At 42.7% G+C, this 15,096-nt stretch overlaps 1 protein-coding gene and 1 long non-coding RNA gene across 4 annotated transcripts; one reads left to right on the top strand and one right to left on the bottom strand.

Annotated features, from left to right (window-relative positions):
- Nucleotides 1-218: 218 nt before the first annotated feature.
- On the bottom strand, nucleotides 219-14,404 carry mideasa (mitotic deacetylase associated SANT domain protein a). 3 transcript variants are annotated; one of them, XM_037086287.1, is made up of 14 exons: nucleotides 13,508-14,404; nucleotides 11,279-13,054; nucleotides 9,153-9,368; nucleotides 6,546-6,897; nucleotides 6,389-6,455; nucleotides 6,175-6,311; nucleotides 5,970-6,073; nucleotides 5,156-5,231; nucleotides 4,935-5,023; nucleotides 4,343-4,426; nucleotides 2,979-3,122; nucleotides 2,459-2,578; nucleotides 1,620-1,783; nucleotides 219-1,156 (listed from the first exon to the last, which is right to left on the bottom strand). In XM_037086287.1, the coding sequence occupies exons 2-14, from the start codon at nucleotides 12,788-12,790 to the stop codon at nucleotides 904-906; spliced, it is 3,318 nt and encodes a 1,105-aa protein (XP_036942182.1). In that variant the 5' UTR covers nucleotides 12,791-13,054; nucleotides 13,508-14,404; the 3' UTR covers nucleotides 219-903. The 3 variants fall into 3 exon arrangements, with proteins under 3 accessions (XP_036942182.1, XP_036942183.1, XP_036942184.1); XM_037086288.1 differs by having other exon boundaries at nucleotides 14,060-14,404; XM_037086289.1 differs by lacking the exon at nucleotides 4,343-4,426 and having other exon boundaries at nucleotides 13,508-14,403.
- LOC119012447 lies at nucleotides 13,103-14,586 on the top strand. Its single transcript, XR_005072477.1, has 2 exons — nucleotides 13,103-13,196; nucleotides 13,269-14,586. It is a non-coding gene; the product is annotated as an uncharacterized LOC119012447 (long non-coding RNA).
- Nucleotides 14,587-15,096: the final 510 nt, after the last annotated feature.

Below are 15,096 nucleotides of genomic sequence, written 5' to 3'. Positions count from 1 at the left end.
TTAGTGGGATGAATCTTTCTCGCTTGAGGACAGAGTCAGGCAAAAACGAGAAACAGCTCCACAAAGAAAGTTTGTCCTTGTCCAAACAGAAAGCACCAACATTTCTAGTTTCTTAACACAAGAAAGAAATTCTTCTCACACATAATGAACCACTGCCTCCACCTGCTGGGGCAAATGTGACTTGCATTTACACACTGACCGACAAATGAAGACCCTCAGAACAGTAGAGATTTTTAATAAACTTTTCAATTCACAAGTCATATTGCAGCTGACATGATTAGTTTTTATATTATCAAAATCAATGCAAAATGCAGTATCATAAATATATGGCAATCTCATATATACTTTTTTTTTTGTACATATCCATTTCAAAAAGGTCCCTTAGTTGTAAAAAATAAGTGTATACCAACCTAAAACTCCGGTGGAAATCTGCAAAATTCAGCACAGTATTTTCCTAAGAGAGAGATTTTAAATACAAGCTCTTAGTCTATATTCATTTAAAAGGGCTGCGTATATAAAGTGAAAAAATTGCTTTGATCGTTATTGCAAAACAGACATCCTGATTATCTTATGAGATATCATGTAACCATTGAGTCCACGTGATGGTAAGGTGTAATATTTTGATGTATATTCAATTAAATAAAGGACATAAAAAGGCAATATTGGCAAAAAAGCTGAAGCGTACAGAATAAGTGCATTTACAAAAAAATAAACTTCCTCTGAATATTTAAAAGATACAAATGTGTGAGACTGGAGTGTGACTGCCTGGCTTGTGAGAACAGAGCCAGACTCAGCCAGGTGAAGGAGTGTGAAGGTAAACAGGAGGACCTACATTTTTTTTCCTTTTTATAACATCTCTCCCTCGATCCCACTCACTGATTTGATTTGATTGATTTTTGTCTCTCAGTGCCAGTCTTCATCGTCATCATCCTCCACCTCAGATGAGTCTTCATGGCTGCTGCCCTCTGCCTGCTCTGTCACTCCGTTGCCGTTTCCTCTCTGATGGACCGCTGCCGCCACCGCCGCCGCCTTCCTGGCCCGGGCCTCGGCCGCTGCCTTCTCCTCCTCCTCTTTCTGGCGCAGCGCTGCAGCCTTCTTCTCCTGCTCCGCGTGACTCTTCATGTGAGCACTTCGACTCTTGACTTTATAAAACACCCTATGGGACGAGAAGAAGAGTATCGGGCTTTTACACACAAACAGCACATTTAGAACAACTCTATGACAAGGACTGAATTTTAAGGCTACATTTTAAAAGCAACAATAATTAACTTTTTTTAAACTTAAATTAACATCTTCAGAATCATGTTGACTTGTAACAGGCTGGATGTTGTCTCCGCCTCGGCCCCTCCACCTTCCCATCACTTGTTTCTGCACTATGGAATTCCAGTGAGGGTCGGATCAGTGTTACATACATTCTTTCAAAACATCCCATTGTTATGACGTGTTGAGTTTGGTTTGTTGTTGCGTGTGACAACTTGTTACAGACCTGGGATTTGTATTTCTGACAGAGCTGTTTCACTCAGACACCATGCCAAATCGCACAATATGTCAATTTCTACATAATGCTGCTTCAAGTTTGAGTTAAGAACAAACTTGATCTCTGCCGTGTTGTACCGTACCTGCCACATTTCTTGCATGGAAATATTGCATCGGGGTCCTGCGGGGGCTTCACCGGCGCTTTGCTCTTCTTTGCTGCAGGCTCGGCCCGAGGCCTGTGAGCCGGTGCCGGGTGATGAACCTTATTCACAGTGACTGGCTCTTTCATCATGACCATTGTTCCTGCCTGGAGCACCAAACATAAGCAGGCATTAGTTGCTTTATCAGCTGCATTGAGGGTTTGAGTTATAGTCTTTGTGGGGGGAGGTCTCTGAAATAACTAACCCTCACAAACGTCAGGGGCGGAGATGGATAAATTATAGCTCAGTGGGTCAAAATCACACCTGGCATTGAATGCATCTCGACATGCGTCTTCAGTGACTTCACCTGATCTACATGCAAATATAGCACACCTACATCACTGGAAGGGATGTTTTTTTTTGTTTTTTTTTTAAAAAAGAAAGAAATATATTCATGTAACATTTGCCAAATGTTACATGAAAGCCCAGAAACAGAAACCAGAAAATAAAAGTTACATGAAAGCCCAGAAACAGAATTTAATCATCTTAACTTTTGTTGGTAATTTCAAATTCACAAGAAGGCACCAATGATTTAGAACTTGCCGGAGCAACAAAGTTGCTTCTCATACGACAACTTTAAGATCAAGTGTTAAGTGAAGACAGACAGACAGACAGACAGACAGACAGACAGACAGACAGACAGACAGACAGACAGACAGACACACACACAGCAAGCCACTTCTTTCAACAACTGCATAAAGCAGATAACATCAGTGAACAATTATATCATTTAAATATGAAAAACTCAATACACTGTAAACTAAGAAGACTACCACACTTACATAGTCATGAGCCTGTAGTGACTGAGCAACCCTCGCCTGCTGGCTGCTTTCATGACTCTGCTCGTAAGAGGAAACCTCCTTTTGGTCATCTCCGTCCGCCAACTTCGACTGCTGTGAACTCTGCAACCAGAAAGATACCAAAATCATTTCAAAAATATATGAAACACAGTTCTGGTTCTAAAAAAAAATCTTTAAGAAGGATCATTTAGGATTTTTTTTTTATTTATTTATTCTTTTATGGGTTTTCCTTTTTTAAAAAATGTATATTTCATTATGGTTTTCACATCTCAATTCCACTGCCTGAATATTAAGATTCAAAGTTCATTAGTTTCATAAATTGATCTTAAAATGACTGTTTAACACAATTACTTCTGACACAGGCTAGCATGCAACAAAAACTAGTTACCCGACATGTCTAGACAGCTCTCTCACTACCCCTGTTGATACACATAGTGCTAAAAAAAAAAAGCTATTTCAATGCTTTTTCACACTTTAATATGTTACATTGGAGCCACTCTACCTTAATGTCCACCACGGCCTCCTGGTGCTTCTCCTCTGGAGAATCTGGGGGGCCGAAGGTTAAAATCCCGTTGCGACCAACCTTAACCTGTTTCTTGTATGTGTAGTAAAACTCTACACACTGAGCCACAGTCTTACTCCGCACCTTTAGAAATAAGACCAAAAGACCAAATGAAGACCACGTTTCCCATTAATCCAGTTGTTTCCTGTCACAAGAATTGTTTTATCCGTGTTTTTTTTTGCATATCTTGGTTTGAGTCTTGGTGAGTGTCTTTAAACCATCTCATCCCGACGTGAAGGAAAACTTAATTCATCCATTTAACGTAATGATTAGGTACATAGTGTGCAATCAGCAATTTTACACATCCCACAAACTGCAAATAATAAGTCAACAACAGGATGTCAATAAATCAATGTTGAGTCACACAGAAAGTCTGATGCTTTGCCCACTCAGCTTTTTATACTACAGCCAGATCAATATATTGGTTGGCTGAGGTCATTGTCCAATATTGGCCAACCACAGATCATCAGTGTCGACATATATTGTGTCTTATATGTGCTGATATGGTACTTTTTAAAAAAAAAGAGATTAAAAGGCAGAAAAAGATGCTTGAGGATAATTTATAATTATTAAATTTCAAGTGAAAGTCATTGTTTCAGTGCACAGAAACATGTTTCAACTGTTAAACATCCTGCCTCCGTTACATATCAGTGTTTGATAACCACATTTATGAGATCGTTGCAAAAATACGTGTTTATATTGGCCAATATATTGATACCAACATGTTTTGCTCCCTGAGAACTGGTATAGGCACAAAAAAAAACATCAGGTATAGGTGAGGCTCTACTTTAAACTATGTTACTTGACTTTCTGGAACAAAGTCCTAAGTTCGAGCTTCTCCCATGTGCAGACAAAGACGTCTGGCACTAACAATCACCACGTGCATAAAACAATGAGACAGGAATATAACTTGCATGTAGATGTACATAAAAAGGCATGTGTATCTTATATTTAAAAAATGGATGCCATCTTTGTACATGGAATGGACGTCACAAGACAACCATGTGAACTATTGGTCCAGTGTTAAACATCAATTCTGTAATTTCTGCTAGTAGGGGGCTCTCTATCAAAACAAAGCATATAACATTTGCTGTGTTTTTTGGGGAGGAGTGTCAGGGGCTAAACCAGACCTGAGGAATAAACGGCCATATCGGATTCTGCTCTGATCCGGGGATGTTTACTGACAGGGGGGAGAGGTCAGAGATTACTTCTTAACTTTGGGGATCAATCCGTTGTCTGTGTTTATGTCCCCTTACTGTGATGATGACTGCTTCACTTTTGCGCACTTTTGAAGTTTTATTCACCTGAAGTGTTGTCTCGTTCGCCGCCTTCCCAATCCTAGAAGTAGCTGCGGTGACTTTATCAAATGCACCGTTACCTTGAGTAAACTTGTGGAACATTTGGGATAATGCAAGTACACAAATTAACAAAATATAGAACAAAAACCAAGATGTTGTCGGACATTTTTATGAAGATTTCCTACATGTTATAGCTATCTATAAACAAAAGGACATGCTCTTTTCATTGCAGTATGATCAAAATTCCCTAGTTTCTAAGAGAGTGTCAGACTGGGGTTATTGGTCATGGAAACAACACCATCTGGGCATCCACCGTAAACCACACTCAACTATTGGCTTCAGACACGGACCATGTTTTGGCCACGACATCACCATCTGATCAGTTTTTGCTGCAACGGTTTAGGTATTTGTGGTAAATAGTCCTCTTGTCTTACTTGCAACAGGACATTTTCTATTACATCAGAATCTAGCTTCATATTCTAACTTAATGCTTCACAGTAAATGTGTTAACAATGCATTTTGCAAGGAAATGCTACACAGATTATAATCAAACGTATGTTTTCATCTCCATTGTTAAAGGCAAAATTAACAAGCATACCAGTTTCTGCACCATGAAGAAGTCCTTCCTGTAGGCAGAGATCCCCTTGTTGAAGTAGCGCTTCTCTTCTGGGGTCCAGCAGTCGGAGCCTGTGAGCAAATCAGAGCAGTTTTTTGTGGAGCTCACAATAAAAGGAGAAAAAGAATTAAAGGGAAGAGGGTAGAAGGAGGAAGATGAACAGATGGGGACAGGTTTTATTTTCCTGTCATGTCAATACTCACCTGAGTAGTGATAATTTGCCAATTGATGGCCTCTGGGGAAAATCGGGTCCTGAAGCATCAAACGTCCCAGCATTTCCTAAAACATGGAAAATGATTCAATACAATCTTCTTTACTTGAGTGTTTAACTGTGAAACACAACAGCAACAACAATTCAAAATTAAAATCAAGGAATATTTTCAAAATGCATGCTACTCAAGAATATTTATTTCATATTTTTCAATAAATGAGCTATGACACATTTTTTTATTTTTCCTTTTGTGTTTCATATCAGTTCTTGTGCTATAAAAGATCTTTAAAGTTAAAAAGATTAAAGTCTGCACAAACAGAAGCTCCTCTCTCCCACAGAAAACACGCTCCCAAAGTGCCTGAGACGCTTCGTCAGTAGGTCCACCTTTAATTTCAAGAATTTGTGACATCACACTGCATCATCATGCTGTGCATTTGCATAATTTATGCCAATATTCATAGTAGAAGTGAAGCTAACGTGAAGCTGGAAACACAACAGAGCTGACCCAAGACACAGTGAGCAGTGCTGGCTCAGGCGTGTGTGAGCTGACCAATCAGAAGGAGACTGGGTATGTGGGAAGGGGGCCTTAAACAGAAAGGAGCTAACAGGGCATCTCAGACAGTGGGGAACTGAGAAAACTGAGAAAACTGATGCATTTTTGAGCATTAAAGCATGTAGCCCTATTCTAGTAACAACCCAAAATAAAATTATGAACCCAAAAATGAGCTGAATGTCTCCTTTAAAAAGTGATCCTGTACACTGAATTACAGCAGGTTGAGTGAGTCATCATGAGTCACCATACTCACAAGGAAATCACCTCCACATTCATGTAAACAGTGTAAAACCAGCTCTTGGTTGGTCCCTCCACCTCTGAACACACTGGAACAAGCCATGTGCATCAAATCCTCCACTAAAAACAAATACAAAAGGTTTGAAAGAATTAGTGGGGAGGAGATGGCAACAAAAAGCTCTCATAATGAAAAGAACAACAAGGGACGGTGAGATACTGACTCCTCTCTTGATGTTTAAGATTGGAGTCATCCACAGGGAGCCAAACCAAGTCAGCCTTGTGCTGGTCAACCTGGGAGGAAAGTTGTTCTTGTAACTCTGGAATTTCTGCCTGGTACTTCAGCCCGATATTGATACGCCTGGACAAGTAAAAGTACACAGAGAGTTATGGTGGTGCAAGTACATTTCTGATAACTTGAGAGGCGTGTTTACTTACGGTTCGAGGCTAACAGGTGTGGCATCTGCGATCAAGGGCAGGACAGGAGGAGTGATATCTGAACTCGCTGCAAATACAAAATAAATATAGTTTTTAGCGACTGTCAGGCCTCATTAGTAGAAATTGTAAACACAAAAGCACAACGAATAAGACGTACTGGACCGCAACAGGCTACGCGTCGCTGATTTGGGCGTAGGCGGCGGCAGTGGTGGCGGTGGCAGGATTTGGTTGCCGGCAATGTTGGTGAGGATGGTGGAGAAGTAGAGTCCCGAGCCCTCCCGCACAGGAGACAGGATGGGTGGAGGCGTGTACGGGGGCAGGGAGGCGGGGTGGTCCGGCAGGCGCACTGGAGAGCGCAGGTTGCTCTGGTAGGAAGAGATGCTGGAGTAGAGGGATGGAGGGATGAAGGTGGATGGTTTGTGCGGCGGGATGATGAGAGGCTCGGGGCGAGGTCGGCGCTTGAATTTGGATTTTCCGTCTTCGTCTAATCCTGGATCGCTTTCCCCATCCTGGATAGACAAAGGATTGAGGATTTTGATCAGACGTTTAATTTGTGTTCTTTCACATCAGTGTCGTGGTCACAGATTTTTAAGAGTACAATTCAATGTGCAAAACTTTCAAGGTACCTAAACTAACAATTTCCTGACTTTTAAATTCCTTTATCATTACACATGGTCTTCAATCTCAAATTTGTTAGGATCTGGACCCGACTTGGGTTTTGAAATCCTCCGTATTTTTGAGGTCTCTAGTCTGGCAAGTATAATTGCAGTGTGTAATGAGACGCCTGTTCTACTGTCAGATAAAGAGCAGTCAACCCCTCACTGAGATTATTACCACTTTTTCTGTGCCACATCACTTGTACTGGGTGACAAAATCAAATATATTTTTGACAAAACACTTTTTATGTATCGACATTGCAACAATATTTTAGGAATCACTGTTTGTACTTTCAAAAATATTAAACATAATGAGATTTTTGATAATCCTCATTAATGTGGCTATAATAAGTGGGTTAAGACAAGTATTAAAACAAGTAGAACAGTCTGGTAAATTCCGAAATTACATCACTCCATTGTAATTTAGCCTTTTTAAAAAGGTGAAATACATAGTCATGCAGCTAGCGACACTGACTGGGAGCTCGGAATGGTGCCAACTTCAGTAGATTAAAGTAGATCATTGCAACACAATAAAGTCAAAACTTCTTTTTTTTTTTTGTTTTTTGAATGTTTAACCTAAATTCGTACATGTTGTACCTTAACACTTGTCACGATATAACAACATCCAAAATCTAACAATACAATATAAATATTTTTCCCAGCTCTGGTGGAGAAGTCGTTGCTCGTAGAGGCAGTTCAGAAACTTGCTCTTCCAGTGCATCTCTAACACAGCAGCTGCTAAACAAGCATGAGCTGCAGTATTGAACTGCAACTGATGTTATCACCACTAAACACATCAGTCGCAAACAGTGCTTATGTAGGTCATATAGAGGCATGAGTACTAAATTAAGACCATTTCATAATAACCAGTTAGATTTTCCTTGAAAATTTGATGACCGTGACATAAGTAAGACGTGCGTCGTGCACTTGCTTAATCAGGCTGCACTGTGAAGCTACACACCCAGCTGAAAACAGCTGTTCATGTAGTTCAGGTTTTTGGAGAGCGAGTGAGTCACGTTATCTAAACCACGGAACAGACGGATGGGATGTTTTCACAGGTGAAAACTCAAAGGCTGGATTCTTTTGAGGTATTTTTGTGCTCATTAGAATGTCCAAGAGTATCTCAAGTTCGTTAAGTAAACAACAAGTAAACATTTACACCCCTGACTCATCCACGCTTCATTGTGAAATGTAACTAAGTGCAATTACTCAAGAGCTGTGCTTACAAGGAGCAATATTTGTAGTAATTGTGTTGAAAAAGTTAGCATGCTAACAAGCTAGCTCTGTTTGTCCAAAACTCCTGTGCTGGTGTATAAATACTATTACTCCTCCGGACTTCAAATCCAGACTGCCAGCTGAACAGCTAACTGAGCTAACTAGCTAATGGCAGCTACACTTAGCAGCATTTAGTGATTACTCTAGTGATAAGATGCGCTCAGTTTTGAGAATTAATTCAACAGGTGGTCAATTCTTACATACTGCAACTTAAAATACATTTTAGAGACACATGTACTCTACTTGAGTACTCTCATTTGATGTTACTTAAACTTCCACTTCACTAAAGACAGGGGTATAATAAGTAAATAAGAAGCTGGGGCTTGCAGCTAGTTAGCCTAGCTTAAATACTTGAAACAGGGGGAAGCAGTTAGCCTGGCTCTGTTTAAAAGGTTAATGGCAGACTAATAGGTATCGTAATAATTAAACTAACAAGATGTGTTATGTGTGTTATTTGGTAAGTCATTAATATCTTTTTGTTACCTTTAGACAGAGTCAGACAAACTGCCAGCTCTTTATGCTAATGTAGGCTAACTCGCTGCTGACTGTGGCTTCATGTTGCGCTATGAGACAAATACTCATTACATCTTATTCACTCAGAGGTCATTCTATTGCTTGATTATGACTCACTTTTGCTAGTAATACTTTCATACTCTTTGAAACCAGGACTTTTACCATTTTTTTTTTAATTGTTAAATTTTACCTTTGACTTGAGTGTCAAATCAGAATACTTTTTCAACTACTGTGGGCAATACTGACATATTAGAGGCTGCAGTGAATTCAGACTATCCTTAATCTTTGGCATTCAAACTTCATCCACTTACACTACTAACCTGGCCAAAACTCTCCATCATGGAGTTCCGGAGCGACCGCCGACGAGCCACTATGACAGAAGGTTTGCGATCGGGCTGTCCAGCAGGTCGCTCGGCCAGGCTGAGTCGTCCATGAGCCCAGCCATCCTGAGGCTCTGTTTGATTCCGGTGAACCGGGACAGATACAGGGATAACCAGAGGCACCATGGTGGCCTGTTTGCCTGAAGGACCGTCTTCCTGTTAAGGCAGAAATGGAAAGAGGCAGAGAAGATGGGGAGAGATGTAAAAGAGAAAGGAACAGAGAGAAAGGGGGAGAAGCAGGGAAAATAGATAAGGCAATGAAATATAAAAACAGAAGAAGGCGGTGTGACTCCAAATTGTCTTCTGAAAAGACATTTTTAAATTAAGAGTGTTTGAATCCCTTTAGCCAGTGTAATCAGTTTGAAAATGTATTCTGGAGCCCTGATTATATATCTTCAATTGTCTTATTACCCTAAGTCTTTAAATATATAAATCAGATCAAAGAGAGATGACAAGCAAACCCTAACATTTAAGATGGTTGAATTCGTAATTTCTTTTAAAGGAATAATCAAGTCAAACGTAGGGCTGGGTATCGAACTTTGACACTTTTATGGCACCAACTGAATTGCCTCGATACTGTCGAGTATCAAATTTCAATACTTGAGTAGTTAATCTCTTCAGTGTCAGTGAGCCAATAGGAATGCAGAATGCTTGTATGGCCACAGTGTAATACTGCTGGTGACTGGCTGTCTCGAGGCACGCAAGAAAAAGGCTAGTTTATAACAAGAGACGGAGCTCACCACATGTACGTGTAATGTAATCTTTAGTCACAATGGATTTCATAAAACTGGTATCGAACTATCAGTATCAGTATCAGGAAACATTATCAAATGTATCTGTGACAAAAATGTTAACAATACCAAGCTCAAACAAAAGAACTGTTATCAAAATTGTTGCCCTTTATTTTGGTAGATGAATTAACTGATGAATTGACTATTTGTCTGGGCTCTGAAGGACACAACTGAGAACAAACAGCTAATTAGTGGCTACTTTACTTTAAAGATGCACTCACTGTGCAAAATGTTGATTTTACGTAAAAAAAAAAAAAAAAAAAGACTATTAAAAAAAAACAAAAAAACAGGAAATCTGCAGCGGTGTCCCCTACGAATGTAACAGAAGGATTACATTTACTTTTACATAAATGAGCTGTTATTACAACATATTTCCGTGGGAGTGAACACAACTCCCTGGTATTTCTGGTCAAGCTGATACAATTTTCAGTGAGTGGCGGAGAAACGTATAAATCAGTTTTATGATTATACGTCAAACAGAGCTGAAGACTGCAGTTTGAATCTCACCTGCTAACACAGAGAAGTGCTGCTTGTTGAACACATTACGACAGCTCTGGCTTGTGAGTAGCAATATTAAACCTGTTTGGTGTGCGTTAGGGAGCATAGCTGTTCAGGTTGACAGCTCAGCCCCTCCCTGGCTGTGCTGAATGACTGGGAAGGAGCCTGAGGAATGTGGAGGTGTGCAGACATGCAGCTGCTTCAACTGTGCATCCAGCATGCCCACTCTGCACAAAAACCTATGACGAGCCTGATAATATCCCCAAGGGCAGTGCGCTAAACATCCCCGTGCTAAGAAAACCTGAATTCATCTTGGTTTTTGTGCTCCTCTGTTTAACGAAGGTGCTTAACAGTAAATAAAGAAGTGCAGTGGGTGTGTCACTAGAATGCAAACAGTGTAAATCCTGAAGAACCAGGTTAAGAGTGTCACCTTTGTAGAGGCAAAATTTCAAATCCAAAAAGGAGGAATTGTAAGTCTGCTGCATAAAAATGTACGATATAGTGTGACTGCGCACGCTTGTAAAACTGCCTGTCATAGCGAGGACTCTGACAGCTGGAGCCTATGGAGAGTGTTTTGTAAACCATAGGGAAGTGCTGCATAGAAACAGGCTTCTTCCTCTTTGTACAGCTGCTTGTCAACTTCGTCAACTGACAGAATTTGCTCTTACATGCACAAATTAGCTGATCCTGCCCTTCTTACTTAAGTAAACCGGGCCTAAAGCAGGTATTGATAAACTGGCTTATGTAAACAAGAAAGTGATTTGTTTTAACCCTGACCATTTTAGCGGGCTCCATTTTTGACGCCTGCTGGGCCAGAGTCTCCAGGTTGATCTCCTTCGACGCCCGCCTTCGCCTACTGGTGATCTGGATGACCCCTCCTGTTGCCGCTTGGCTTTCCCCTCCTTTCACCACCCGGACGCCTGCCACTCCGTTCTGGGACGGTGGAGGCTCTTTGGGTGCTTGAGTCCACACGTTAGTTGAAGGAGGGCCCAGCGGGGACTGGCCGTCTCTGGAAAGGCGACGCGAGCGGCGAGGTGCGGCCGCTGACGTGTCTGACGGTGAATCAGAAGGCTCTGCGGGATTTGTGGCAACCTTTTCAGGCTCTGGATTGGGGATGGCTGGCACATCAGTTTGAGCGCCTGGTTCCTGCTGCGGCTCCACTGACTGGAAGCCTTCCTTTTTAGGCACAGTGTCTGGCGGACGAGGCTCAGGGGACTGATAAGCCACAAAGTTTTGCGTTTGTTGCTGTTTTGGTTGCACCTGTAGTTGCGTTGTTTCTTGCTGTGGCACGTTTTGTTGCTGCAGTTGCTGCTGCTGTTGTTGCAGTTGTTGCATTTGCTGTTGACGCTCCTGTAGCTGCTGCTGGTGATACTGTTGCTGCATTTGCTGCATTTGCTGCTGTTGCATTTGATGATGTTGGATTTGTTGCTGCTGCTGTTGTTGTTGTTGCTGTAAATGCTGCTGTTGCTGCTGCTGCTGCTGCAACTGAAGTTGATGCTGCTGGTGCAGCTGCTGTTGCTGCTGCTGCTGTTGTTGTTGCTGTTGGTGATGGTGATGCATTTGTTGCTGCTGCATCTGGTGGAGCAGCTGCTGTTGAGTTTTAGGCGGCTCGCCGTATGGCAGGCTCGCCACTCCCTTGTTGCCCGGAAAAACTGAGTAATATCCGGATGAAAACTGCTGCTTGCTGGGCCGAAATGTTGCCTGGAAGGGTTGCAACATGGGCGCCTGCAGAGTGTGAGGAGGCCCGTGGGGCTGACCTTGGTGCTCCACACCTTTGTGGGCATGCTGATAGGCCTGCAGCTGAGCCTGGTGCATCGCAGCCACGGCATGCTGCTCCCACTCAAGCCCCCTCCCCTGAACTTGAGCCTGGGTGGCATCTCTGTACGCCTCGACGGGCGCTCCTGGCAGCTGATTCTCACCCCCCATCGGCAGAGCTACGCCCTCATGGACCCCTTTGTGGAACGCCATCTGACCCCGGACGTTCACGCCGCTCATATAGGGGCCGAAGTTCTGCCCCCAGGCCGGCACGGGGGCCTCCTGAGACCAGCCGGGGGCCTGTATGGAGTCCTGGTGCATCCACTTTACAGGAGTGGCCTGTGGATAGTGCGGTAGACTTTGGGGCCCCTTCTCTGGGTTGTAAACACCGGAGATGTTAGCAGAGTCGCTGTGGCTCGAGTCTGAAGCCGGAGGTCCAATGCCATAATAAACCTCCTGCTGCACAGGCTCTTTCATGGCTGCAGCCCGAAGCTTGCCGCTCTTGTCAGTATTAACTTGAGGAGGAAGACTCATAGTAATATTAGAAACAGGAAAATATTGGAGTCAGAGCTCTCAATGTTGATCTCCGAGCGTGTGAACCGCTCAGTTATTGCCCCTGTAGTGTGCTTTCACTGCCTGAGGCTGAGTAATTCTTTGTTTAAATCTGTATACAGAGGTATTTGGGAGGAAATATAAATCCCAGAGGAAAAGTGCAGGGTGGGGAGCATGCAACCCTCCTTCCAGAATCAAATCTGAGGCTTGCAGTCCATTCTTCTCGTCCACTTTATGGTGCCGGACCTTTTGAGAGAAAGGAGGGGTTAGACACTTTTGGTTTTTTTTCTCTCTCACAAACAGAACAAGCATACAAAAAGTTTTTGAGTCGTCTTTCAACTCGCGTGCAGCAAAGAGGAAATCGAGGCCTACGCAAGCAAACAGCCCAGTGAGTAGAGTGAAAACTCAGTCAGACAGCGAGTCTGTTGAGGTTAACCTATGTTTCGGTAATCACGTCCAGGTGCGTGCAGAGAGGACGGCGAAGAAGCCCGAGAAGAAGTTTGGACGCGGCAGCAACAAGGAGGCGCCTGCAGGGCAGCTGCCATTTGGCACAACAAGAAATACAGGAAACGAAGGGACTCGTGCAATCAGCCGAGCGATAGCCACTGGTGTTATGTTAAAATTCAGCAACAAGGAAGCGCGAGTGCCGTTGGGCAACATAGCGGATTAGTAAGCGTTCGTAAAACACAGTGTATGTACCTTATCAATGGTGCACGGAGCTCTCCATGGCCAGCCCCATGGAGTCACTTTGGTTTCGATCAAAGTCGACTGCATGCAGCTCCATGAAGGGACTGTGCGCAGCAAATGTCATAACTCTGACAACTTTCCCTCGAGTTTCACAGCGCGCAATATGGCGAACGGACGAGTTTACAGTCCCGAGAAAACATAATCCAAAGTCCGGAGAGGCTGGAGGAAGAGAAGAAAACAAGGCTCGTTAGCGCTGAAGTTCAACAACGCTGCCCGGTGTGTATCCGCGGAGCCGTGCGCTTCAGGAAAACATGTCCACAACTTTCTCTCCCCGCATCAACGAGTAAACCGCACATGAGACGGCGACTGCGTGACAACTCCGCCGTGCAGCGGCCTGCTCGGGTATAAACGCAGATTTCTACGGTGCCTCTGCAGAGACCCGCGTCACGTAAACTCTAGGTTCCGGTTTATCCACATGGGATGAAACGCTGCGAAACTGCGCACACACGCAGAAAGTTGTGCACCCCGGAACGCACCGCCTCACCCCAAAACAGCTCAACTCACGTCCTGTTGTCCAATCCGGTCGTCTGGCCACTCCCAGAGCTGTATCCGTGTACGTTCGTTTTGCTGTCACGGGCTGCCCCCCGGAGGGCGGAGCCTCAGCTCAACACACGGAAAAAGCCTGTGGTTAACATCAGAGTCGTAGACAGGATGTTTATACTGAGGTCAAGGACAGGCAGCCCCCCAACATCATGCAATATAGCCATATATCTCAGTGTGCACAGTTTTGTTTACTTTTTTTAAATGTTGTTTCTCTATTTATATTTCTTACTTGTTTCTACTTTTGCTCTCCCCTTTGCTGCTGTAATAATGCAAACATCCCTGTTGTGGGACTAATAAAGTAATGTCTTATTATACAATTTGCAAGAGAACTTTTGATTTGATTACATCTTCTCTGTTTAAGTCATTCAACTCTTCCATTTTTTTATTTAACATATTGTGCTCATTCAAACCAGTTGTATGACACATATATAGAAAGCTGAGTGTTTTATATTCCATACCTGCCAACAAAAGACTTTGAAAAAGAGGTTTTCAGCGTAGCGATGAAATATTTTGTAGGTTCACCTGGAAGTTAAAGTAAAAAGTAAAAAAGTACAGTAAAAAGGCTAATGTTGTAATGTAATGGCTATAAACAGACTGCACTGCAGTTGTGTGATTTAAACATCACTACCACTGAGCACCTTGCTACATACTTATTATACATGTTTTCTATAAATTGATCAATGTACAAGTTGTAAAGTTAGAATAGTTTGTAACAAAAGTTGGCCCGTAAAGACGGACCAGTGAGTAGATGAGTCTCCGTGTTCGCTGTGATAATGTTTAATATCCCAAGTGACTCTGAGTGAGAGCCACACAGGGTTTGCCATTAACTGATGGTGATTATGTGATGTAATTTAGAGGAAAAAAAAAAACAAACGTCTTTGTCACTTTCCACAATGCAGGCCGGGAGACATGTTGTCCTGTGTCACAGATTTGGGTGTTATGTGCTGTGTGTTGCATTGTGTGTGCAGTGTGCTGTGTTGTGCGTGCTGTGTGTGCTG

The sequence above is a fragment of the Acanthopagrus latus genome, chromosome 22, assembly GCF_904848185.1.
Source record: "Acanthopagrus latus isolate v.2019 chromosome 22, fAcaLat1.1, whole genome shotgun sequence".
Taxonomy (NCBI): Eukaryota; Metazoa; Chordata; class Actinopteri; order Spariformes; family Sparidae; genus Acanthopagrus; species Acanthopagrus latus.
Note: the sequence above shows the minus strand (reverse complement) of the source record. Positions and strands in the feature narration are given on the sequence as shown.